General features: G+C 37.9%; 1 protein-coding gene across 6 annotated transcripts in view; it reads left to right on the forward strand.

Annotated features, from left to right (window-relative positions):
- Positions 1-20,032, forward strand: part of LOC121853595 (cAMP-dependent protein kinase catalytic subunit 1-like) — a 104,432-nt gene extending 84,400 nt beyond the window's left edge. For 2 of the 6 annotated variants that reach the window (XM_042347832.1, XM_042347837.1), the window contains exons 5-11: positions 6,327-6,409; positions 10,695-10,821; positions 11,578-11,673; positions 12,579-12,701; positions 14,639-14,803; positions 16,164-16,298; positions 18,004-18,091. In XM_042347832.1, coding sequence (XP_042203766.1) covers positions 6,327-6,409; positions 10,695-10,821; positions 11,578-11,673; positions 12,579-12,701; positions 14,639-14,803; positions 16,164-16,295 — 726 coding nt within the window. In that variant the 3' untranslated portion in view covers positions 16,296-16,298; positions 18,004-18,091. Of the gene's footprint in view, positions 1-3,767; positions 3,851-5,809; positions 5,893-6,326; positions 6,410-10,694; positions 10,822-11,577; positions 11,674-12,578; positions 12,702-14,638; positions 14,804-16,163; positions 16,299-18,003 lie in introns of all 6 variants that reach the window. The other 4 variants (XM_042347834.1, XM_042347833.1, XM_042347836.1 and 1 more) reach the window with 4 other exon arrangements.
- Positions 20,033-21,227: the final 1,195 nt, after the last annotated feature.

Below are 21,227 nucleotides of genomic sequence, written 5' to 3' on the forward strand. Positions count from 1 at the left end.
ATCATTTAACTCATCAAGCATAACAGTTTACAGGTAATACAAGGAATCTCTAAGGTGCGAGGGACATAATTACGATAACACACCTTTATCAAAATCCTTTCTCAGATTTAGTAACAGGTGATCACCTCCCACCTGTCTCCCCCCTTGCCTCCCCCTAGCTATGATACTGATGGTCAGGATAGGAGGATAGGTTGGTTGGTACAGTCTGCTTGAGAAGGTTCATAGGCTCCAAATAATCACTACTATAGGCGCCCACTACCCTTCTTGAATGCCTATCCGCTCTAACTAGTTTCCGTAATAGCGAATGTGTGTGTGTGTGTGTGTGTGTGTGTGTGTGTGTGCGTGTGTGTGCGTGTGCGTGTGCAAAATCCTAACTCAGGTTGGGGTCCAGCGGTGGTTACGTACTGTGTGTATAATGGGGAGATGGTTGTGGGTGGCTGTTCTATTCTTGGTAAAATGGCACCATAAGGAAATGCTCTCTCTCTCTCTCTCGCTCAAGTGCTCTTTGTTCAGTGCTTCTTAGAATAATCTTACCTCTCTCTCTATCTCCCTCCCTCCCTCTCCCTTCCTCCGTCTCTCTCATGAATGACAGTCTTGTGTGGCAGATGATATTATTCTCATGTGGGATTTATTATGAGGACTGAAATGTGTTTGTGTGTCTATCTATGAAAACGTGTGTGTATGTGTGTGTGTATGCATGTGGGGCCGTACATACATGAAACAAACACAGACAGACAGACAGAGACAATTTATTTATCCTCTTTCTCCTCTCCTTCTTCTTCCTCCTCCTCCTCTTCTCTGGTAACCACATGTGATAAACTTGCCCTCTGACACATCCTCTCTGACACCTGATTCACACACACACGACTTGACATTTTATTTTGGCCAATGACAGCTGTCTTGTCAGTGTGTTGGGCCAATGTTGTGTACTTGTTTGGTTATGATTGTTGTTAACTGAAGTGTTTATGGGAGTTGTTTGTGCCTTGTTTAGGTTGATTAAAGTGGGCTAAATTGTTCATAGAGGCACTTTAGATCGAGGTTCATTCTCTTATAGATGATAATGAAAGCTGTTAATGGTAAGAGAGTCCGTATTTCTGGTTTGCAATGGTTGTGTGTCATGTTGTGGCTTTCGGGGAACTCGTGAGGGAAATATTCTTTTTTTACCTCTGGCTAGTGAGAGTCCATCAGCCGAGCTATGATTGGACGGAATGCTTTTTATGTCGTTTCTTAATATAACATTAGGTTTTATTTTTTTATATATTATATTATCTCTCAAAATAGCAGCATATAACACCAGCCAACTCAACCTTTAACATCGTAGGTTAGGTTAGGTTTGTGTGGTCTGGTTTTAGGAATACGACATCAGGTTTTCCAGCCAATCACAGCCTGGCTAACATTGGCTCGTTAGTCGCACGTCCGTTTCCTCGTCGTTTCCTTGGTAGTTGGCTGTTCCTCTTATTGTATTAATATAAGGTGATAATATATAATCTCATTTTGAACCTATTTTGTATCTTATAATAGTCATAACTACATAATTATACAATTTAGTTTTTTTTAATGGCTGTAACAGTAATTTAAATTAGTTTTTCATTCACATTTGTATTTAATTAAACAGTAATTATTTTTATCTTTTACCAGTTTTATTTTTGTTTTTGCTTTTTAACTAATTTTATTTTGTATTACTGTATAGTAAAAATTTGTGGTTAATTCAATGTTAAATTCTCATGAAATATTTATTGAGTTTTATTGATGAATTTATTGATATGATAAATGGTTTCTTTCAGGTGTGGGTCAAAGTGTACTCTTATGTCACTTACTGGTGATGTGAAATGCCAGAAAATTTTAATCTCTTTCTTATTGTTTCTCTCTCAGGCTTAAAAATACTTCTGATGATAATGTTTTCTGTTATTTTCTTTTCTCTGTCTCAATGTCCTCTGTTAATGTTTTCTTTCTGTAGTTTATTCCTTGTTTTTTATATTTCTTTCTCTTTAAAAATGCTCCCACGTAAATTTATTCTCATAAAAAATACCCCACGTTAATTTATTCTCATAAAAAATGCCCCTACGTAAATATTTTCAATAAATTTTCTTCTTCTATTATGCTTAAATGCCACCTACAATACTTAAAAAAACACCCCAATATAAATGTTTAAGATTCGTATATTATTTTTATTCTATTAAACGTCTACTGTATTATCTTGCGCTATCTATACAGTATACCTTTCTGTATTATTGTCGTGTAAAATTGCCTATTTCTCTCTTTTATCCGTTCACCCGGTATTTTCTTATCCATATGTTCTCTTACCCATATCCATAACATGTCCTTGACTATATATGGATTAAAGTCTTCTCTCTTTACTATTCAATCTCTTATCCATCTTGCATCTGTATCCATACACATTAATGTCCATATCCACCTTAATCCAACTCATTCCCTCATTCTTATCCATTTTACAACTCATTTCCTCATATTCAACTCATCCTAATCCAACTCATTCCTACACATCCCTCTGTTCATCTTTATTCTCTGTGTTTCTACTGTATATCCCTCCTTTTTTTTTATATCACTTGTATATTTTCTTATTTGTACATAATCTTAGTGTGAGTTTCTTGTACGTTTTCTGTTCTGTCTTCTTGTTTTTGTCCGTACTGTAAACGTCATTCGCTTTCTCCTGTCTACCTCACCTTGCCCCTTCCTTGAGACCTTGTATACTGTACTGTTGCCTTTCTTGAGCACTGTGCAGTATTGCCCTCCTTCCCTGAGGCCTCGTCGTGCCCCTTTTCCTTGAGCCCTGTACAATATTACCCCTTCATTGAGCCTTGTATTGACCCTTTCCTTGAGCCTTATCCTGCCTTGCCTACTCCTAACTCTCCAGCCACTCCTAGACCTTATATAATTAGTCGAGTGTCCCCCCCCCTCCCCTCCCCCCTTCCTCTCCATCTTTTATCATCGTAGCCACAAACTTTCCTCTCCCCATCATAGGGAAGTTTTGACCCTTCAACCTCTTAAAAGTTCCTTGAATTCTATTTTTGTCTTCAGCATCATGCCAGGTGTAGGTAGTCACTATGTTCCCACCTTTCGTAACACTTTGGCTTCAGATTTCCTTTATCCAGTAGAGTATCGGCCATTTCCTTTTGTCTTTTAAATTATCTTCAGCTTTTTCGTCCATTAGAAGATCATTGTAGATTCCTATCGTCCATTACAATAGCCCAACTGTGCTTTATTAATAGGATACCTGTAGTTTCTTAATGAGGTACAGTGTACGATAACGACCCTTACCTGTAGCTCGGTGATTCCTTTAGATGATTACGCTATTATACAGTTATTTGATGTTTTCCAGACCTGGCCCAAATTTTACTCTCCTCTTTAACTTGTTGTAAACTTAGACTCACTCACTTAGACTTCTGCCTCTCCAAAACTTCCCTCTTGTTCAACTCATTGTGACTATCTTAACTCATTCTGATTTGATTATTGTATAGCAAGGATTTTTTTAATATATATATTTAATCAGCTAGTGAATTATATTTGGATTGTGACGTCTTGTGCCTAATGGACTGGTATGTTATGTTAACTTTATATCACCTTCAGGTACGTCATTTTCGAGTTTTGTTTTGTATCTTTCCTTCCTCTTTCCTCCGTATGTACCAGATATGTTTTATGTCGTGTGTATGCGTGCGTGTGTGTTTGCGTGTGTGCGTGCGTGCGTTATGATGTTGAGTTTGACATTTATTTACTCCTCACCTCCTGCCTTATGCCTTGCACCCCAGGACAACGCCAACTTGTATATGAACATGCCATTCATCCCTGGCGGAGAGATGTTCACCTACCTCCGCCGTGTCCGAAGGTTTAGGTAATTCCTACTCCCATTCCCGTGTCCTAACCTGTGTCCGAGGTCACATCGTAACCCATACTTGTGTCTGAGGTTACACCATAACCCGAGTCCATGTCCGGGGGTCAAACCTTAACCTAAACCCATGTTCGGGGGTCACACCTTAACCTAAACCCTTGTCTAGGGGTCACACCTTAACCTAAACCCATGTTCCAAGTACTGTATATCCATAGCCCTTACCCACACCCTGAATACCTCTCCACACCCACACCAAACAGCCCAAGTATCCATATATTTGTACGCCTCTCACGTTTGCCTGTGATCCACCCAGTAGTTATAATTAGCAAACCTTCCGTCTTTCTTTCTTTCCTTCCTTCCTTCCTAGACAGTATAAAAGCATAAAGCATTATTCCTTGCACCAGAATGCAGTTGGATTACTTTCTATAAGATTATTACAACTCGCACTTGCTTCCACAAACTTTTGCACTGATATTTGCACCACTTTTCACTGTGCAACTAAATGCTATGAATAAAATTTCCTAATGGTAACTTGCACTAAAATTACTCTTAAAAAAAAATATATATATTATGCACAGTTACTCGACTTAAGCTGTAGCTTAAAGGTATAACCTGATATTTGGTAATCCCAGAAACAAGATTAAATTTACCTGTTAACTCGACTAGCCAGTAACCCTCAAGATAAACGAAGGTTGTGTTGTTTATTTACTGTAATCGTGCTATAAGTCTCACCATAATCTGTGTACCTATCCTGTGGTGTTCAGTGATATGCGACACTTTTTCTCAAATAATTTTTTTTATATTCTTCGGTTATTTTTCGTTACTTCGTGGATAATCATGAAGTTTGACGCAGGTTAACAGTTCCGTAATTCTCCCTAACAGAATGTGTACAAATATACCTAGTCCATCCTCTCTCTCTCTCTCTTGTCCCTTTCAGTCTCTCCATTTCTGCCAGTTCTACTTCCTCTCCTCCTTATCTCACCTCCCCATCTCATCTCCCCATCCCATCTCCTCCCCATCCCATCTCCTCCCCATCCCATCTGCTCCCCATCCCATCTCCTCCCCATCCATCTCCTCCCATCCCATCCCTCCCCATCCCATCTCCCCATCCCATCTCCCCATCCCATCTCCTCCCCATCTCATCTCCCCATCCCATCTCCTCCCCATCCCATCTCCTCCCCATCCCATCTGCTCCCCATCCCATCTCCTCTTCCATCTTCACTGTGGCTACCTCACCTTCACCTCAGCTCAATATTATCCTTCGTGTCCCTAATGTCTCCAAAACCAGTAATTGTGTCGATATCAGTTTCTTGGTTCGTTTACATTGATTATTAATCTTTACGTCGGCAGTCTTCCTTTATCTGTTCCGGATCACTCCAGTTAACTTCTTATAATTCTCTCTTTTTTTTTTAGATCCTGTATTTTTCTTTTTTTTTCTCTCTCTCTTTGCATTATTCTATCTTCTAATTTTTATAGTTCCCTTTAGTGTGTTTATGTCTCCCATCTTTCTTTTTGTAGATATATTTTTTCTTGTCTTATTATTCTTTCACCTTTATAGTCATTCAATGGCAACTTATCTTCTGTGATATACATAACTCACTTGTTTTTCGTGTTTTAACTCATTGATTTCATTGATTTATCGCGGTTTTCTTTAAATTTTTTTCCCCTTTCATCTCACACTTTCACGAACATCATAAAACTGTACCGTATATCTCTCTCCATGCTGAGTCCATTCTGTTATCAACTCAATTCACTATTGTACAATCATCCCTGAAATGTAATCCCAGTTTACTCGTCCTCTGTTCAGTGTCATTAAGCCTTGTACAGTGAAGTCCATATGCTTTACTTGTCCCTCCCCCCCCCCTCCCCTCCTGTACTCCCTCCCTCCTCCCAATCTCTCTCTTCCCCTTCCCTCCCTCACTATGAGTGTCCCCTTCATCATGGACATTGTTATACTTGCAGGATAACACCAATTTATACATGGTGCTTGAGTATGTCCCCGGGGGTGAGATGTTCTCACACTTGCGGCGCTTGGGAAGATTTAGGTAACTACTAACTTCTATTACTGTCACACCTCGTATTATGACAATGTGTTTGGCCCCTCCTAGCTGACCCTGTGACAGCTACCAGGATGATGTCGGAATCAAGCAGTATTATGTGCTATACCTTGTGTGTGGGTGGTTTGTTTTTATTCCTGAGCTGTAGTCAAGTAATGCATTCACAAGTCTAGTCTGTTTTTTCTGACACAATTTTTTTTCTATTGTTTTTTGGTGATGATGTTTGACTTTGAAGGTATTACTTGACTGTAGTGTCCCTGGCCTGAGGTCCACATGGAAGACTGCCATCCACAACAGTTTCTAAACACCCGGCTTCCACTCTTTTACATTGTTAAGTACTAATGATCCCAGAAGTACTGTACTAACAGTCAGCACTAACAAGAATGGTATTACTCAATGTATACATTTCTCCAACATTTCAGGATAATTCCAATTTGTACATGGTGTTAGAGTACGTGCCTGGTGGCGAGATGTTCTCGCACCTGAGAAAGATTGGCAGGTTTAGGTAAGAGTGTCTCTGGACCACTGCTAGTGCTACTGCACCCAAAGGCACACCATCAGCCACTGGCCCCCTCGGCTTTTCATATTAGAATGCTTTAAGCCTCCCTGAGTACTATAGCAGACGTAGGCATGTGAGAACCATGCATTATGTCTGCTGTGATACAGTCGGGAAGGGTGACCATAACTGCCGTGCTAGTTCATTTTTGGTGGCAGGTTTTTGGCTGTTTTTTACTTATAATTTGCTCTCATTTTAGATGCTTTATATCATTTGTTGGTGTTATTAGCTGTCGTGGCTATAACAGTTTTATGAGACGACCCCAGTACTATACCAAGGGGTCAGTTTTTTACTAGAGATTATGGTGTTGTGTATTACATTGAGAAAAAGTGGTGCCTTTATAAGGTACCTTTGGTAAATAACAGAAGGAAAAGGTGAACCTCCCTTTTCCTTGTGATACATAAAACCATGACTAAGATCCAGATTTTAATACCTGAGCTCCAATGTTCCTTTTGTGTAGATGTTCACAGCTTGATGTGGTGGTCAGTATATAATGTACACCCACCCTCTTGTCTCCCTTACTCCCCTTTTGTTAAATAAACAGTTGTATTGTACTATTAATCCTCTGTATAGAAACTAAACTCGCTGTCTATGGTTTTTAAAATGTTTTAATCCTGTATACTGTAGTTAAAATAGACCACAGCTAAATAATATTTTGATAATTTTGGTATAAAGCAACTTTACTTGATCTTCCGAATGTGTGTGTAACTTTCTGCATGCTTCAACAACCAGTGAACAGTGGGTGTGGTGAAGGTCGTACCATTACTAACATGCCATGGGGAATCTTGACAAGTTTTAGATGTGCTCCTTCTTTAATATAAACATTCCAGTAAATAAATACTGGCTACTGTTACCCCTGTGAGTGTAGTGGACCTCCCCAGACCCTAACACTGTTTGCCTTGTGTTTCCCCATTTGTATATCAAGCACTGTTTCCCTCTCCCTTTGAGCACATATCTGGATATGTCTGTGTCTGTCCTCATTTCTGCTGTGAACTCAAACTTACATACAGAAATTTGATGTCATGTGTTTGAAATAACTAATTCACACACACACAGAGTTTGGTGTTATATGATTAATAACTAGCAATTACTAATAACTTTTTCCAAGGTGCAATATAACAACGGAAGTTAATATCTTTATGTACTAGTAATATGTTGAAAATGTTGTGAAACTACAAAGTTAAATGTGTGTCAGTGTTTTAAGGTAAAAAATATACAGTACATGGGAGTTCTGAAAATACAAATGATCATCGATACTAATTTCTAAAACTGTTTATTGATTGAAATGGATAGCTTTTGATAGATACAGTACGGTCTTGATGAAATAATGGCTATTAGAATAATCTCCCTAACTATTGTGTGTTAAATAGTCTATGCATTGTTTTAACCAATGTACATACAGATAGTTGAACAGTTTACCTACCAGAAAATATAATTAGTTTCAACATTGATTTATACTGTATTTTAGTTCATCCAAAGTTCAGGGTAACAGTTCAGTATTTAGATTGAGATGAAACTCCTATTTTTATTACAGTAATGCCTTTTGGTTATAACTCATCTTATAGACACATTCAGAAATTCCTGTAATCTTAATACAGTTCCATGACTCAGAAGGACATAAGTTATGCAGCTGAAATAACTCTGTACTGTATCACATCACCAGGATGAGCCAAGTCCCTGTGAAAGTTGATGCATTATATGTACAGTATTGGTGATTAGTGATTTATGTAGTAATTAGGTCATATAACAGAGAATTGGGGATAAATAGCAGTTATTGGTGACGTTACATGTATCAGTCACTTCCATGATCAGTGTAACATAATCATCTAGTAATTAGCATACAGTAATTAAAGGAAGACAGAGAATGTGTGAGAGAGAAAGTTGGAAATAAAAAAAAATAGATAAAATAAGATGATGTTGAATAGGGAATGAAAGAAGGAAAGACAGGAGATATTATTATTATTACCAAGTCACAATACATCAACAGCCTCTGATAAGGTCGACGAGGGTTAGGCAGGTGTGGGCGGCTGGACTGCTGTGGGTGAGATGGGAATTGCACATGAAGTTGTAGTGGAGGGGAAAGTTCCTAACTAAGAGGCTCCTCATCAAAGAGTCCCATCATAAGAGGAGCTTGAGGGTATTAAAATGTCTGGGTAAAGGGTTTGAGGAGGATCAAAGAGACAAGGTTCCAGTGCCAGAGGATCGTGGGAGTGTTGAAGCTCTGACGTTACCGAGGAAGGAATGGTTAATTTGAAACACTTATTTACATGTTTTGACATGAATGTAATAGGTAATTAGTTTTGCTTGATAAGGTTATTGAAACTCCGTGAATATTAATGTAACTATATAAAGGATACAGTATATTCTAAACTCTTGAAAAATGTCTGCGGCGGAAACTAAGATCTTGTGTTTATGCGGAAGAAAGGTCTCGCAGAGTGAAAAAAGTAGTGTTTCTTATTATACACAATGATATACGGCTGCCTGAAGGAAAGATTTAAGAACTGTGAACATAGATCCAAGTTTATGAAAACGCTGAATGATAAAAAAAAAATTGCTTAAAATCCTCAGACACGAGTGCAGTATTTTGTCCTGTAACACAACTCTGCTTCAGTTTACACGTATTTTTACTTTATGTTGAATCAAACCTCACCTCTCCCCCAGCACACACATATATATAACTGCATGTCAGCTTGTGTACTAATTATAATAACAATTAATATCTCTCTCTCTCTCTCTCTCTCATAAGTATGTATCCTCTTGAGCATTTATCCTCTGGTGTGTCCCTGATGGCAGCCTTTTGTATTGCCTGAAATATATGGATACATAACTGTAACTGTATTTTTCTAATTAATGTGCTACAGTGAAACCTCTATATAACGCACTATATAGAGAGGACAGTCCGTTATATCGAGGCTCTGTTAAATGTGAAATCCCTCTTCTAAAGAACTATATAGAGATGAAAGTCCATTATATCGACGCTGTGTTAAATGTGTAACCCTCCATCTAACGGATTATATATCGAGAAAGAAGTCGTTTATCCGGTTGTTTCACTGTAATGTATTGATGGAATGTTCAGGACTGTACTATATTTATACGGTTGACTTTGTTTATGACGTATGAATACAGTATGTTATTAAATTACTCTACGTTAATATTGTCTTTATAAACAACAAAAATTTTTATGGCTAATATAGTTAGTGATGTAAACAACCCAATATTTGTTTCACCTTTAATTACACTTAATATAATGCCCTTTAATTACATTACCAGTAGTTCAGAGTTGGCAACACACACACACACACACACACACACACACACACACACACACACACACACTCACTCACTCACTCACTCACTCACTCACTCACTCACTCACACACTCACTCACTCTCACACACACACACACACACACTCACTCACTCACTCACTTTTTAAACCCCAATATTAATACCTAAACAGACTCAAAACCATAAACTTTTTTGACGGTAGATACGAGTCACACAACAGACCATTGCCGTACTCAGTTCATCACGCCCCGAGGAGCATTTCAAACACTCACTATTTATGTTGTATATAAATAATCTTGTCATGTACTGTATATATAGAAGTACACTCTGAACACGACCGAGGTATTACAGAACAGGTAGCTGGATGGTGGAGAGGGAGAGACCAAACATTGGACCAACATTGTCTTACACGGGACATATAATTTTTACTTTTTTTTAAACATGTTAGAGTTATGTATAGAATTTTGACCTTTTTTATTTTTTACTAACATTATATTGTGGGTTTTAACGGTATAGTATTTGTATAGTTTTATATATCTATAATTAGACTATTTAAGTTGAGTGACTGGGATGCCAGGAAATAATTAAATTGTTTCATTACTTTAGGATATAGTCTCATTAATATATTTCTAGGTGTATCTATTGTTGACAAGCTAAACATCATTAAGCATTACCATGTACATTACAGTATTGTTTTACTGTATAAAATCTTGTTAAAAATATAATACCATATGATGAGCCATACTTTAGTCTGAAGAATATGGCCACTTTACATAAGTTTTATTTATACTGTATATTATTAAAAATTTAAGATCTTAAGATATAATTGCATAGTTGTTTTTGTAGTTTTGGGTAGAGAAAATATTCTATAAGTGTCAGTTTGTGATATATATGGAGTAAAAACCATTAATATAAATTTGTCCTTCCCCCTCCCCGTGCTTCTACAGTGAACCCCACTCACGGTTCTACGCTGCCCAGATTGTGCTAGCATTTGAATACCTCCACTACCTTGATCTCATATACAGAGATCTCAAGCCAGAGAACCTACTCATAGACAGCCAAGGGTACCTCAAGGTAAGGCTCGTGTGTAGGTCAATCGTGTGTGTCATAATTACTTCTGAACTGGACGAGTGTTTGACGCTAGATTACCTTTTAGTGTCCGAGTTGGGTTATTGTCTCGCACTGTAAATGTCCTATTATTTTATTTGTTATGTAAATATTGCATAAAGCTTTTTGAATCTTTCAGTTTAGATTAGAAAGTTTGTGTAGAACTGTAGATTAATAAAGAGATTTTACTGTGATATCACTTACAGTTTTAAAAGGAAATAAATTCTCAGTTACTCCATAGTTAAAAGGGAATATTAATTATGACTAAAAGGACATCCAATTCTGTTTTCATTTGGTTAAAAGTTTGTTCAGTTTATAATTTAGAAAAAAGGGCAGAGGTAATTTGTATTATGTATAGTATAGTGGGTGGTAAGTGATGTTAGTCATGCACTGTGGCTGTTGGTGGAATTCTGTGACTGTGTGTTAAAGGGTCCTCCACATAACACAATCAGTAGAGAGGTGACACTACCTACTATGGCAATGGTACAGATGGTGTCTTGTACCTTAAAATATTAGTGATTTAATTAGTTAGGGAAAATGCTTAACCCCTTGTGTATGGGGTCTCCTCTGAGCTGAAGAAAATTGTCTGTTGTTAGTAAAATTAGATATTAAAAGTGGCGTCCCTGTAGTGTTATTATGGCTGAAACTGAGAGGTTGTTGTCAATCCTTTATAAGCATTCTTAATTAATCCTGTTTGAGTAACGTGGAATATCTGTGTTTCAGGTAACCGACTTTGGGTTTGCCAAGCGGGTCAAGGGACGAACGTGGACGCTGTGTGGGACCCCAGAGTACTTGGCCCCTGAGATCATTCTTTCTAAGGTAATGTTTATATCAAGACTCTACTGTTTGCTGAAGTTATAATACAGAATGTCCACAAAGTTGTGTTCTGATTTTGAAATTTTATTACAGCAAAACTAAAAGAGTACTGTAAACATTTTTCACCTGTGCATGCTGGGATTTGAACCCGGACCACTAAGGTTGGCACTCAGACAGCCATCCATTGGTGATGGACTAAAAGCTGCCCTTCCTTAGCTGCTGACTTTACAGCTCAAGGTCCCTCGCCTATAACTGTGGGTCTGGTGGGTTAGGGAACCCCACTCACACGAGTCCCAGAGAGCTTTTAATATACTTCCCAGCTCAAAAGTGTTGTCTCTATATGATAACCTGTAATGTACACAGGACTTTGTGAACAACCTGTATGTCTAGACCACAATGTTGTCCAGTAAAAGATCTATTCCATACTACAGTACTGCAGAAGATATTATGCTTAAGAAATAAAATATGAGGTTTTATATGCCTGAATATACTCCCTCATCTCACAGTTTCAGTGGCTGTATGCTGATGAATGTATTAAGTATTGCGCGACCTGATATAAAACATTTCTGGTATCTTACAGACAGATAAAAGTACTTGGTAAACTGTATCAGACCTTGTGTTCCTTCTCATTTGATTATATGATGAAAATAATTATGGTACAAATACATTTAGTTTGACTTATACCTCAATAAAGGATAATTACAAATGTTCCTAATTAACTAGTTTTGAAGTTTTTGATTGATTTTTCCACTAATGGTAAAGAAAAGTTGGTTGGCTCAATGGTAATGTTGAGAAAAGAAAAATAACAGATCTTATCATTGATTCATTTTTATTGAAGATATAGCCAAGGTTCTTTCATGGTTGTATGGAGTGGAGTAGATGGCTGAGGGAACTTTATCTTCACACAGGGCTACAACAAGGCAGTGGATTGGTGGGCACTTGGCGTTCTGGTCTATGAGATGGCCGCTGGATATCCTCCATTCTTCGCCGACCAGCCTATCCAAATATACGAAAAAATCGTCTCTGGAAGGGTAACACTCTCCTCCCTCCCCCTTTAACCTCAGTGATATACCTGTATTTTATTTATTTTTACCATTTTCTGTCTATTGTAAAAACTTGTATGAAAGGTAACACATTCTCTCTAGTAACCTGATTGATATATTTACTATTTTCTGCTCATTGTGAAATTTTTGTTTTAATATTGATAATGTTGTGTTTGTGTTTGTTTAAGCTCTCAAGTTTTGGTTTTTCCCGTGAGAATGAAGGTTGGTGATCTTTCTCTGGTGTGGTAATACTGATCTTTCTCTGGTGTGGTAATACTGTACAGTACACAATTTCTACTAGGTATAACTTGGCTGGTCATGCAGAATTGTCACCAGACACTGTGTTAGGTCAGTCCTGTACACTTAATGTGCTCTCCAGATGTGTATCTCTCAGTCTTGTCTCTTTTGTCTCACTTATGTCTGTCTCTCACTCAAGAGTCTCTCCTATCTCCCCTTGTGTCATTTAGAGCTGTCTCTTAATCCAATCTCTGCCTCCTATGTCTCACTCCAATTAATATCTTTGTAACTCTCTCTTCTGTCTCAAACCTCCAATTTGAGTCCCTGTCTTTAAAATATTTCTACTCAACTCCCAGTTGTTTGACTCTGACGTTCTTCTAGGCAAATTCCCCCCCTCCCCCCCACAACCTCTCTTGATGCGGTAGTTCAGTATTATGATATTCTGTTAAATATTAATCCTTCCACACTTCCAGCCCTTACCCTATACAGTATTCTTATTTTCTCAGCCTCCCCTTCCCTACCATATGCTCCAATAACTCCAGATATGTAATATTTTCATCACACGTGTATAATCCAAGTCAACCGTGTAGTAAGAGAGGAATTAATGCCCAGTTTGGTAATCAGAATATCCCCCTGTTTTGTTCCTGATTTACCAGTCATATGTAATTGAATTTTTTAGGGAAGGGGTGGTGTCAGGAGGTGAAGCTATACTGCACTACCCCTCTGTACTAATCAACCTCATAATAGAGAGACTCAGGTTGATATTTATTCCTTTCATGAGGCCAGTTGACTCCTGCAAATTGACTTCAGTTTGGATAATTACAAACACATATACATATCATGTAATATTTTATTAACCTTAGGAACCAATTATACAGTCATCATCCAGTCATCCATTCTCGACTCCTATCCATTAACTACCCGGTATGTCTGTCATCTCGGTGAATTCCGGCACTTTGATACTGTATCTTACTTTTCATGCACCATAACCTAACCCATATCTCTGTTTTGAGTGTTAACATATTAATTTTATGGTAGTGCTTCAAACTATACCAAGTACATAGTTTGAAAAAAAGAATTATACCTAAAGATATATAATCGACATTCTCCATAATACAGTATTCCCCGAAATTTGTGAGGCAACAACCACCAAGCAAGCAAGCACTGTCAGCTTACCCTACTGCATTGATGTGTTTATTGGTCTCCTCTTCACACATCAACACTGTCAGGCCATAAGATTAGAGTTCCTATCTCATGGAGTGATATACTATGATGGTGACAGGTTAATGCCTTGCTGTATTTTCAATTTGTCTACAGTATTAACAAGTCATGTACTTAGATATCTTACAAGAAGGTATTATATGTATTTTCCATCTTCTTGTTCATGATAAGTTAGTATTGAGTAGATTTAGTTTATATCCACATACCGGGTAGACCAAGTTGTAGAGCCACTGGCACACTTGCAGAAGAATACAGTACGTACTATACAAACAGGGTTAATCTCTTCATCCAGAAAAAGCATAAGTAACATTAGTGAATACCATAAGTAATATCACTAGTACAGAAGAGAGTGAAGGCTGCACTGGTGTACACTGTTGTAGAGGGAATACTGTACCTTTATCATGGTCTACAGAGTGCTTTATGTTGGGACTTATATTTCATGCATTAAAATGATCTTCTCCTTCTAGGTGCGGTTCCCAGGTCACTTTTCATCTGATCTGAAGGACCTACTGAGGAACCTTCTGCAGGTGGACCTGACCAAGCGGTACGGAAACTTGAAGAATGCTGTCAATGACATCAAGAATCACAAGTGGTTCTCATCAACAGATTGGATTGCTGTATACCAGAGGAAGGTGAGCTGCCAGCAAACATACTCTAACTGTCCCAAATTAATGGCTAGACTGGTTTTGAAACTTGAGTTATTCTGGTTTGCCTAGAATTTACAGCTTGCATGACTAAACCTTTACTGTGATACGAGTTCATGTTACTTGGTATTTTATTTGCATGTTATGAAGCCTAGCCTTTAGTGTATTAACATCTCCCATCACTGTTATTTTCTCTAGCACGCTAAAACTTACTGGTACTTGTTTTTGTTACTCATTTAACTTTAAATAATTTATCTATGCAACATAAATTTATTTCATTAAGATTAATCTTTGCATGAGTTAACAATAATGCTGAGATTCTCTCTAAGCCACAAGGCCTGGCTTACATCAAAAGTTGCCTCAGTGCTTCTTGCTTCAGTTTTGACTTCAGTGCTCCCACCAGATGATGCAAGTTATTTGCTGTTAAATGAACACTTGACATTTTATTTTATCCTTTGGGGTTATTTCTTACTACTGTATAGACCAAATATTCTTGGGAACTGAGGTATGTTAAATATGAAATGCTGCTGCCAAGTTACCTGTATTGGTGGAGTCCGAGTCAGTAATTGCTGAGCACCTGTTACAAGTTACTGATGTAAAACTCACATTGTTAAACTGTTAGAATGATTAAGTATGATCATCACAGTGTTAACACTGCCCAGTATTACAGAGAGACTCTCCCTCACTGCCTGCTGTGTTTACCAATGAATTTATTAGAAAACTTTAATTTGATCTTAAGAATTTTTTTCCTTCAGTTTTCATAAAAGGCTTCTTTTCCCATGAAGGATTGACACTGATGTACAGTATACTGCAACTAATATTGTTAAGATCATCATCAGTTATTTTGAGCTTGACTAATGGACAGTACATACACAGTATATTGCTATATATACATGGAATAAGAATATTGAAACTTTGTCATTTTTGCAGCCTGTATTATCAAAATCAATGAGCAAAATTTATTCATAAAGGATAAAAAACTATTACACTTTGATATGTTTTGGTTAACAAAATTCTGCCCCCTCCACTTTTTTTTCATGACAAGTCCAGTACTCTGTCCCCTTTCATGTGGTTGGTAGTTCACCCTGTTGACCTCTCATGGTTGTTCCAAATACAGTTGACATACTTATTCATGGTAGTGTTTGTGTAAGAAATTCTGCTCTTAAGAAACTATGTGAAGAGGACATTTTGTCCTCTGTGAAGTGTAAAGATAATATTCTTTCATTAACTTTGTATTTATGACAGTTTGTAAGAAAATTTTCTCAAAGCTCAAAAAATCTGTTAATGTAATCTTGAATGCCTGCACCGCTGAATGTTGCATGACCGCTTTATTGCCTCCCCGTGGTAGACTCCTGCCCCATTGGTTCCAAAGTTAAAGAGCCGCGGGGACACGACCCAATTTCCTCAGTACGAGGAGAGCAGGACCACCTTCCGCACTACAGCAGAGGACATGTTCTACAGAGAGTTTTCTGAATTCTAGACGGTTGGTAACGGTTTTATTCAGCTCATTCATATAGTATTTTTATAAAGAATCTTTTCGTGTAATACATTGTGTCTGTATGCTCAGCCGTGTCTCCCATGGTCTGAGTTTAACAGAGACTTGTCACATCCTTATAGGGCTTTGATTGGACATATATTTTACCAAACATTTTTCTTTTCCTAGTTTTGGGGCAACTTCTCATCCGGGTTTTCATATAATGGATGTTACATCATCATTCTCAGTTTGTAACCGGTCTCACTTAGTAACTTACAGTGGCTGGAAGCTTATGATAATATTTACACTTATTTTAAAACACACTGAAACTTTTATAACACTGAATATTTGTCTGGGGAAAATTATCATTTGCCATATGAAATCAGATTAGCAGTTACAGAGTTTATAGTTCGTATTTCAGGATGTAGCATTTTTTTGCCATTGGCCTCATATTCACACTACTACTTCTACTACTTTTTTGTCACTTGGAATCCAGGGATGACAGAATGATACGAGTCGCCATCATTATTACTTAGTATTACAGTCTTCTCATCCTCTTCTATCAGCTAATTTATCATTTCCGCCACTATCAGTTTATTAGCAGTTTGAGCAGTCAGTCTCATCATATCCAGTGTTAGTGCAGGAAGAAACAGGAATGCAGTACCCAGAGAAAACATGCAAACACACAACCACTATGATCAGTGTGTGGAGTGAGAATTCATTTGGCGAGGAAGTTATGGATGGAGTGTCACTACAGTACTTGGTCTTATTATCACTTTCTTGCATTACTCTCTCTTAGTACCATTTTCTCTTCCTTAGTACCATTTTCTCTTATTGTTGAAGTTCGTTCCTTCCTTCACTGAACCCGGTAAGTAAATGGAATGGAATTTTACTGTGCACTCTCCTGTATGAAGCCTAATTAATATTTGGTTAATTTATTTACAAGAACTGTGCTTGTGTGTATATGTATGTGTGTGTGCATATGTATGTGTGTGTGTGCATGTGTGTGTGCATGTGTGTGTGCATATGTGTGTGTGTGTGTGTGTGTGTGTGTGTGTGTGTGTGTGTGTGTGTGTGTGTGTGTGTGAGTGAGTGCGTGCGTGAGTGAGTGAGTGAGTGCATGCGTGAGTGAGTGAGTGCGTGCGTGCATGCATGCGTGTGTGCGTGTGTGTGTGAATATTCCCACTTGTCAAAAAATTCTCTCAAATATTTCTGGGTCACCTGAAGATTAGTACCCCAGCTTCTTCCACCTTAAGATTAAACACACTAACCTAACCTAACACCTCAGGTAACATTAAGGTGTGCATTATAATCATTAGGTGAAATAAGGAGGGGGTGTATAATGTTATGTGATATAATTCCCTCTTTTTTTTAGTTTTTGAGACAAGTAGATGTATGGACGTATTACAGGAATACAATATACATCATGGTATTCTAGTATTGTATATATCTCATGTTTATTGTCTTGTTATGGTTAGGTTTTTATTCAAGAAGATGAATTTTTGGTGATTATCTTTTATTAAAATCTTTGGTTCATTCTATAATTTGCTCTTAGTTTGTTAGCCTAAATAATCTTATACCTGTACCTATAATTGAATGTCTAGATCCTAATGATAATCTGAGCTGTTGCAGGAACCTTATTTGTATTTATTTGTTTTTCTTCCAAATTTCTTTATTGTGTTGTGATGATGATACAGTTTCTTGTTATTTTCAGATTGAAGCTCCATTTATCCCCAAATGCAAAGGGCCTGGAGACACCAGCAACTTTGACGACTATGAAGAGGAGGCCCTCCGTATCTCCTCCACAGAAAAATGTGCCAAGGAGTTTGCTGAGTTTTAGAGGCCTTTTGCAGTGTCTAGAGGCTAAGCTGACTCCCTGTGTCTGTGTACAAGTTTAGTACTCCCCTCCAGAGACCCCAGTGCTTGTGCATTGTTGTATACATAGGCTGTGTGTGCACCATTATGTGTGCCACACAGCCAGGCCTCAGGCAAGCAGTGGGCTAAGCAAATGCAGCAGGTGCTCAGTTGTGGGAGATGCTGCTGTGTACTTGGTGGCTCACACACATGCAGACAGTGCCAGAGCCCAGGCTGTGATGGCATGAGTGCCAAGGAGCAGTATGGTGGGTGGTGAGGTGAAAGGTGCCACTGAGAATAGGCTTATCTTTAGTGTCACTTGAAATCAGCTTGATGGAATATAACATAAATTCGTTTTACTGATAATTTCCAAGGGAGAAACTCCTCAGTCTTATGATATGCATCACTTGATTAATATGTTGAACAAGTTGACAGCAAGTAACATTAGAGATACATTTGCCTTTGTGTAGAAAAATGCCACCTCAGGAAGATGCCAGACAGAGGCTGTCAAGCGATGGCGGAGTGAGAGAATGGCCTAAGTGTGGTGGTGGGAGCAAGTGCCATTTTTAGCAAATAAGGTGGCGTACGTGAATAGGTGTGCCGCTGCTAGCCAGCCACTTGGGGTCCGGGAGCTAACCTAGTCATGTGGTGAGTGGGGGTTGACGGACTTGCCGGGAAGAACATCAGTATAACAGGAGACGTTCAGGCGGCTCGGAGGCAAGAGTGAGTTGAAAAGTTACTCATGCTTGAAAAGTTATGTCATCTTTAAACGAGACGGAGAGGAAGGTCTCATTTTATGGTCAAGGTGAATTATACGCATGGCAAGAGTAAGAATAAAAGGACTGGACTCAGATTTTGGTAAAAGAAAAGGGAACGAGCCATTTTAAGTGAGGAAAAGGATGTTTCGCATGATGGAAAGTGCTGCAAAATTAATGAAATCAAAACATATCCTTGATCTTTAGTAATGCTAAGATTGAAATATTTACGAAGGAGCACCTGCCAGAACAAGGAGTAAGTCTTCAACCCGGGCTAACTCCTCCGCCGGTCTCCTGGAGTCTCCCTATTGGCCGTCATCAGAATCGACTGCAGCTTCGTTTACTACACACGGTCGATGCCCCAGATTAACTATGCCAAAATGCAGCCGACTCTCATCACACACTTTGTAGATTACATAGTACACTTATATGGGTTCAACAGAGTTTTTATGATTTAATACAAGAATGACAAATGGCTAGATTTCCCCAAGTTGCATGTATGTAGGTATGTATCAAAGTTAATAACATAAAAAAAATATGTCCATGTGTGCAAAGTTGTAGAATACTTATGTGTTGGATTAGTGTTTCTATGCGATTCACATTGATGTGATAAATTTGAATGATGTGTGATGGCTTCTTTTCATCCATTTCAAAATGAAAAACTAGTTACCGGTAGGCATGTAAAAATTAGATTTTGTGAACTAATCTTTTCTTTTAACTGCCAGTGGGAATGAATGGTTATTAATTGCCTAATTCTGAGAGCAAATATTTTTCTTCTCTTCCTCCTTGTGAAGTCTCAAGCTATATAATACTGTACGGCTCTGTGAGTCCTAAGGCACACTGTAAAAAATAATATTACTTGTCTATTTTCTTGCATTTTAGAGTCTATTGTAATGATTATGATAATTATTATTAGTTTGTGTTGTTATGGTCTGGCGCTCGATTTACGTATCACACTAACCTTAGAGGATTTATGTTGAGTTTCCCAGAGAGCGTCTCATTTCTTTTTAGTGCAATATTTTGATGATGAAAGTGAGAAAGATGCCCTGTGTCACTGTACTTTGCAATGTTACAAGAATATGCAGCTCCAAGGTTTTCTGTCTTTATGTATATATATAAACCTCAGATCACATAGCTGGCATCATCATTACCCAACTGACCCAAGTATCTCCCGTACCGGAGGCACGACCCGAGTCGTGCAATGGCCTTTAGACGGAAACTTTTTACAAGAATTTGTGTTGAAATTGTCGTTTCTGTTAGCAAGAGCAGTGTGTAATTAGTAGTAGGAGTTCAGTACATTGCCAGCCACGTAGGAAAGATTTTTTCCTAATGAATTGGAGATAGGAAGTTACTATGTTTGTACAGTTATGAATTTACATTCAGTATGTTTTATGTAAAATTGCATATGTTAATTCTCTGTGTAGAATGGGTACATGAAACATAACCATTGTATACACAGTTTCTTAGGGGTGATACTTATTATGATAGGATGGCCATTTTTTTTTCTTTTTGGATGGAACCAAAAACTGCTCAATGGGAAGTTTTTGATGTATTAATATTCTGTCAAAAATGTTTTGTGCCAGGCACTTCCGTTAACTGATTTTTTGCCATAATAACTTCCATCGTTGGTAAACTATCACCAAGTGGGAGGAGCAGGGATGGTGATGGAGGTTAGTTCCTTTTTATACTGTGAGGGCCTTTTAGCAAGTTATGGTCATATGTTATTTTAATCAAGCTCCTCTGGGTGTGCTGGTACATGTAGTTGGAAGTAAAGTATTTTGTTTACCAGGTGAAGAACCTTAGCAGATAATTTTACAACATTTTATTGAACTGCTGACCTATAGTATTTAGAACAACAATGACCTTTGAGTGAAAGTCTAGCTATCTTTTTTCTTTTATTTAAGTTACACTGAAAGGTCATTCTCCTGGCACAGTTGGGAATTAACAATTCCAAGTCAGCAATGGGTAATGCAGACTGATAGTTGGATCAGAAACCCTAAGTAGCAGTATCTTGTGAGTGTTTTTTACAGTAATACATGGTGCTCTGTATTACTCTTTGTGAAGAGTTAAGTTAATACCTCCTCACACTCAACTGGCTCCACACGGCCTTGTGTTGGGGGCAGATGTTACCATCATTTAGTGACTGTATGCATCCCAGCTAGAGTAGAAATAGTAAGATATTAACCCTGTCAATACTACTTCCAAATTTTAACAAATCTCAGAACTAACTGTGAATAATTATTTCATTACTATTTCCAAGTATATTAGAACAGCAACTTTAAATCAACATTTTGTTGCTAGTCTATGAGTTTGACAAATAATACCTGAA

This window comes from Homarus americanus, unplaced genomic scaffold (genome assembly GCF_018991925.1).
Source record: "Homarus americanus isolate GMGI-L3 unplaced genomic scaffold, GMGI_Hamer_2.0 scaffold4896, whole genome shotgun sequence".
Taxonomy (NCBI): domain Eukaryota; kingdom Metazoa; phylum Arthropoda; class Malacostraca; order Decapoda; family Nephropidae; genus Homarus; species Homarus americanus.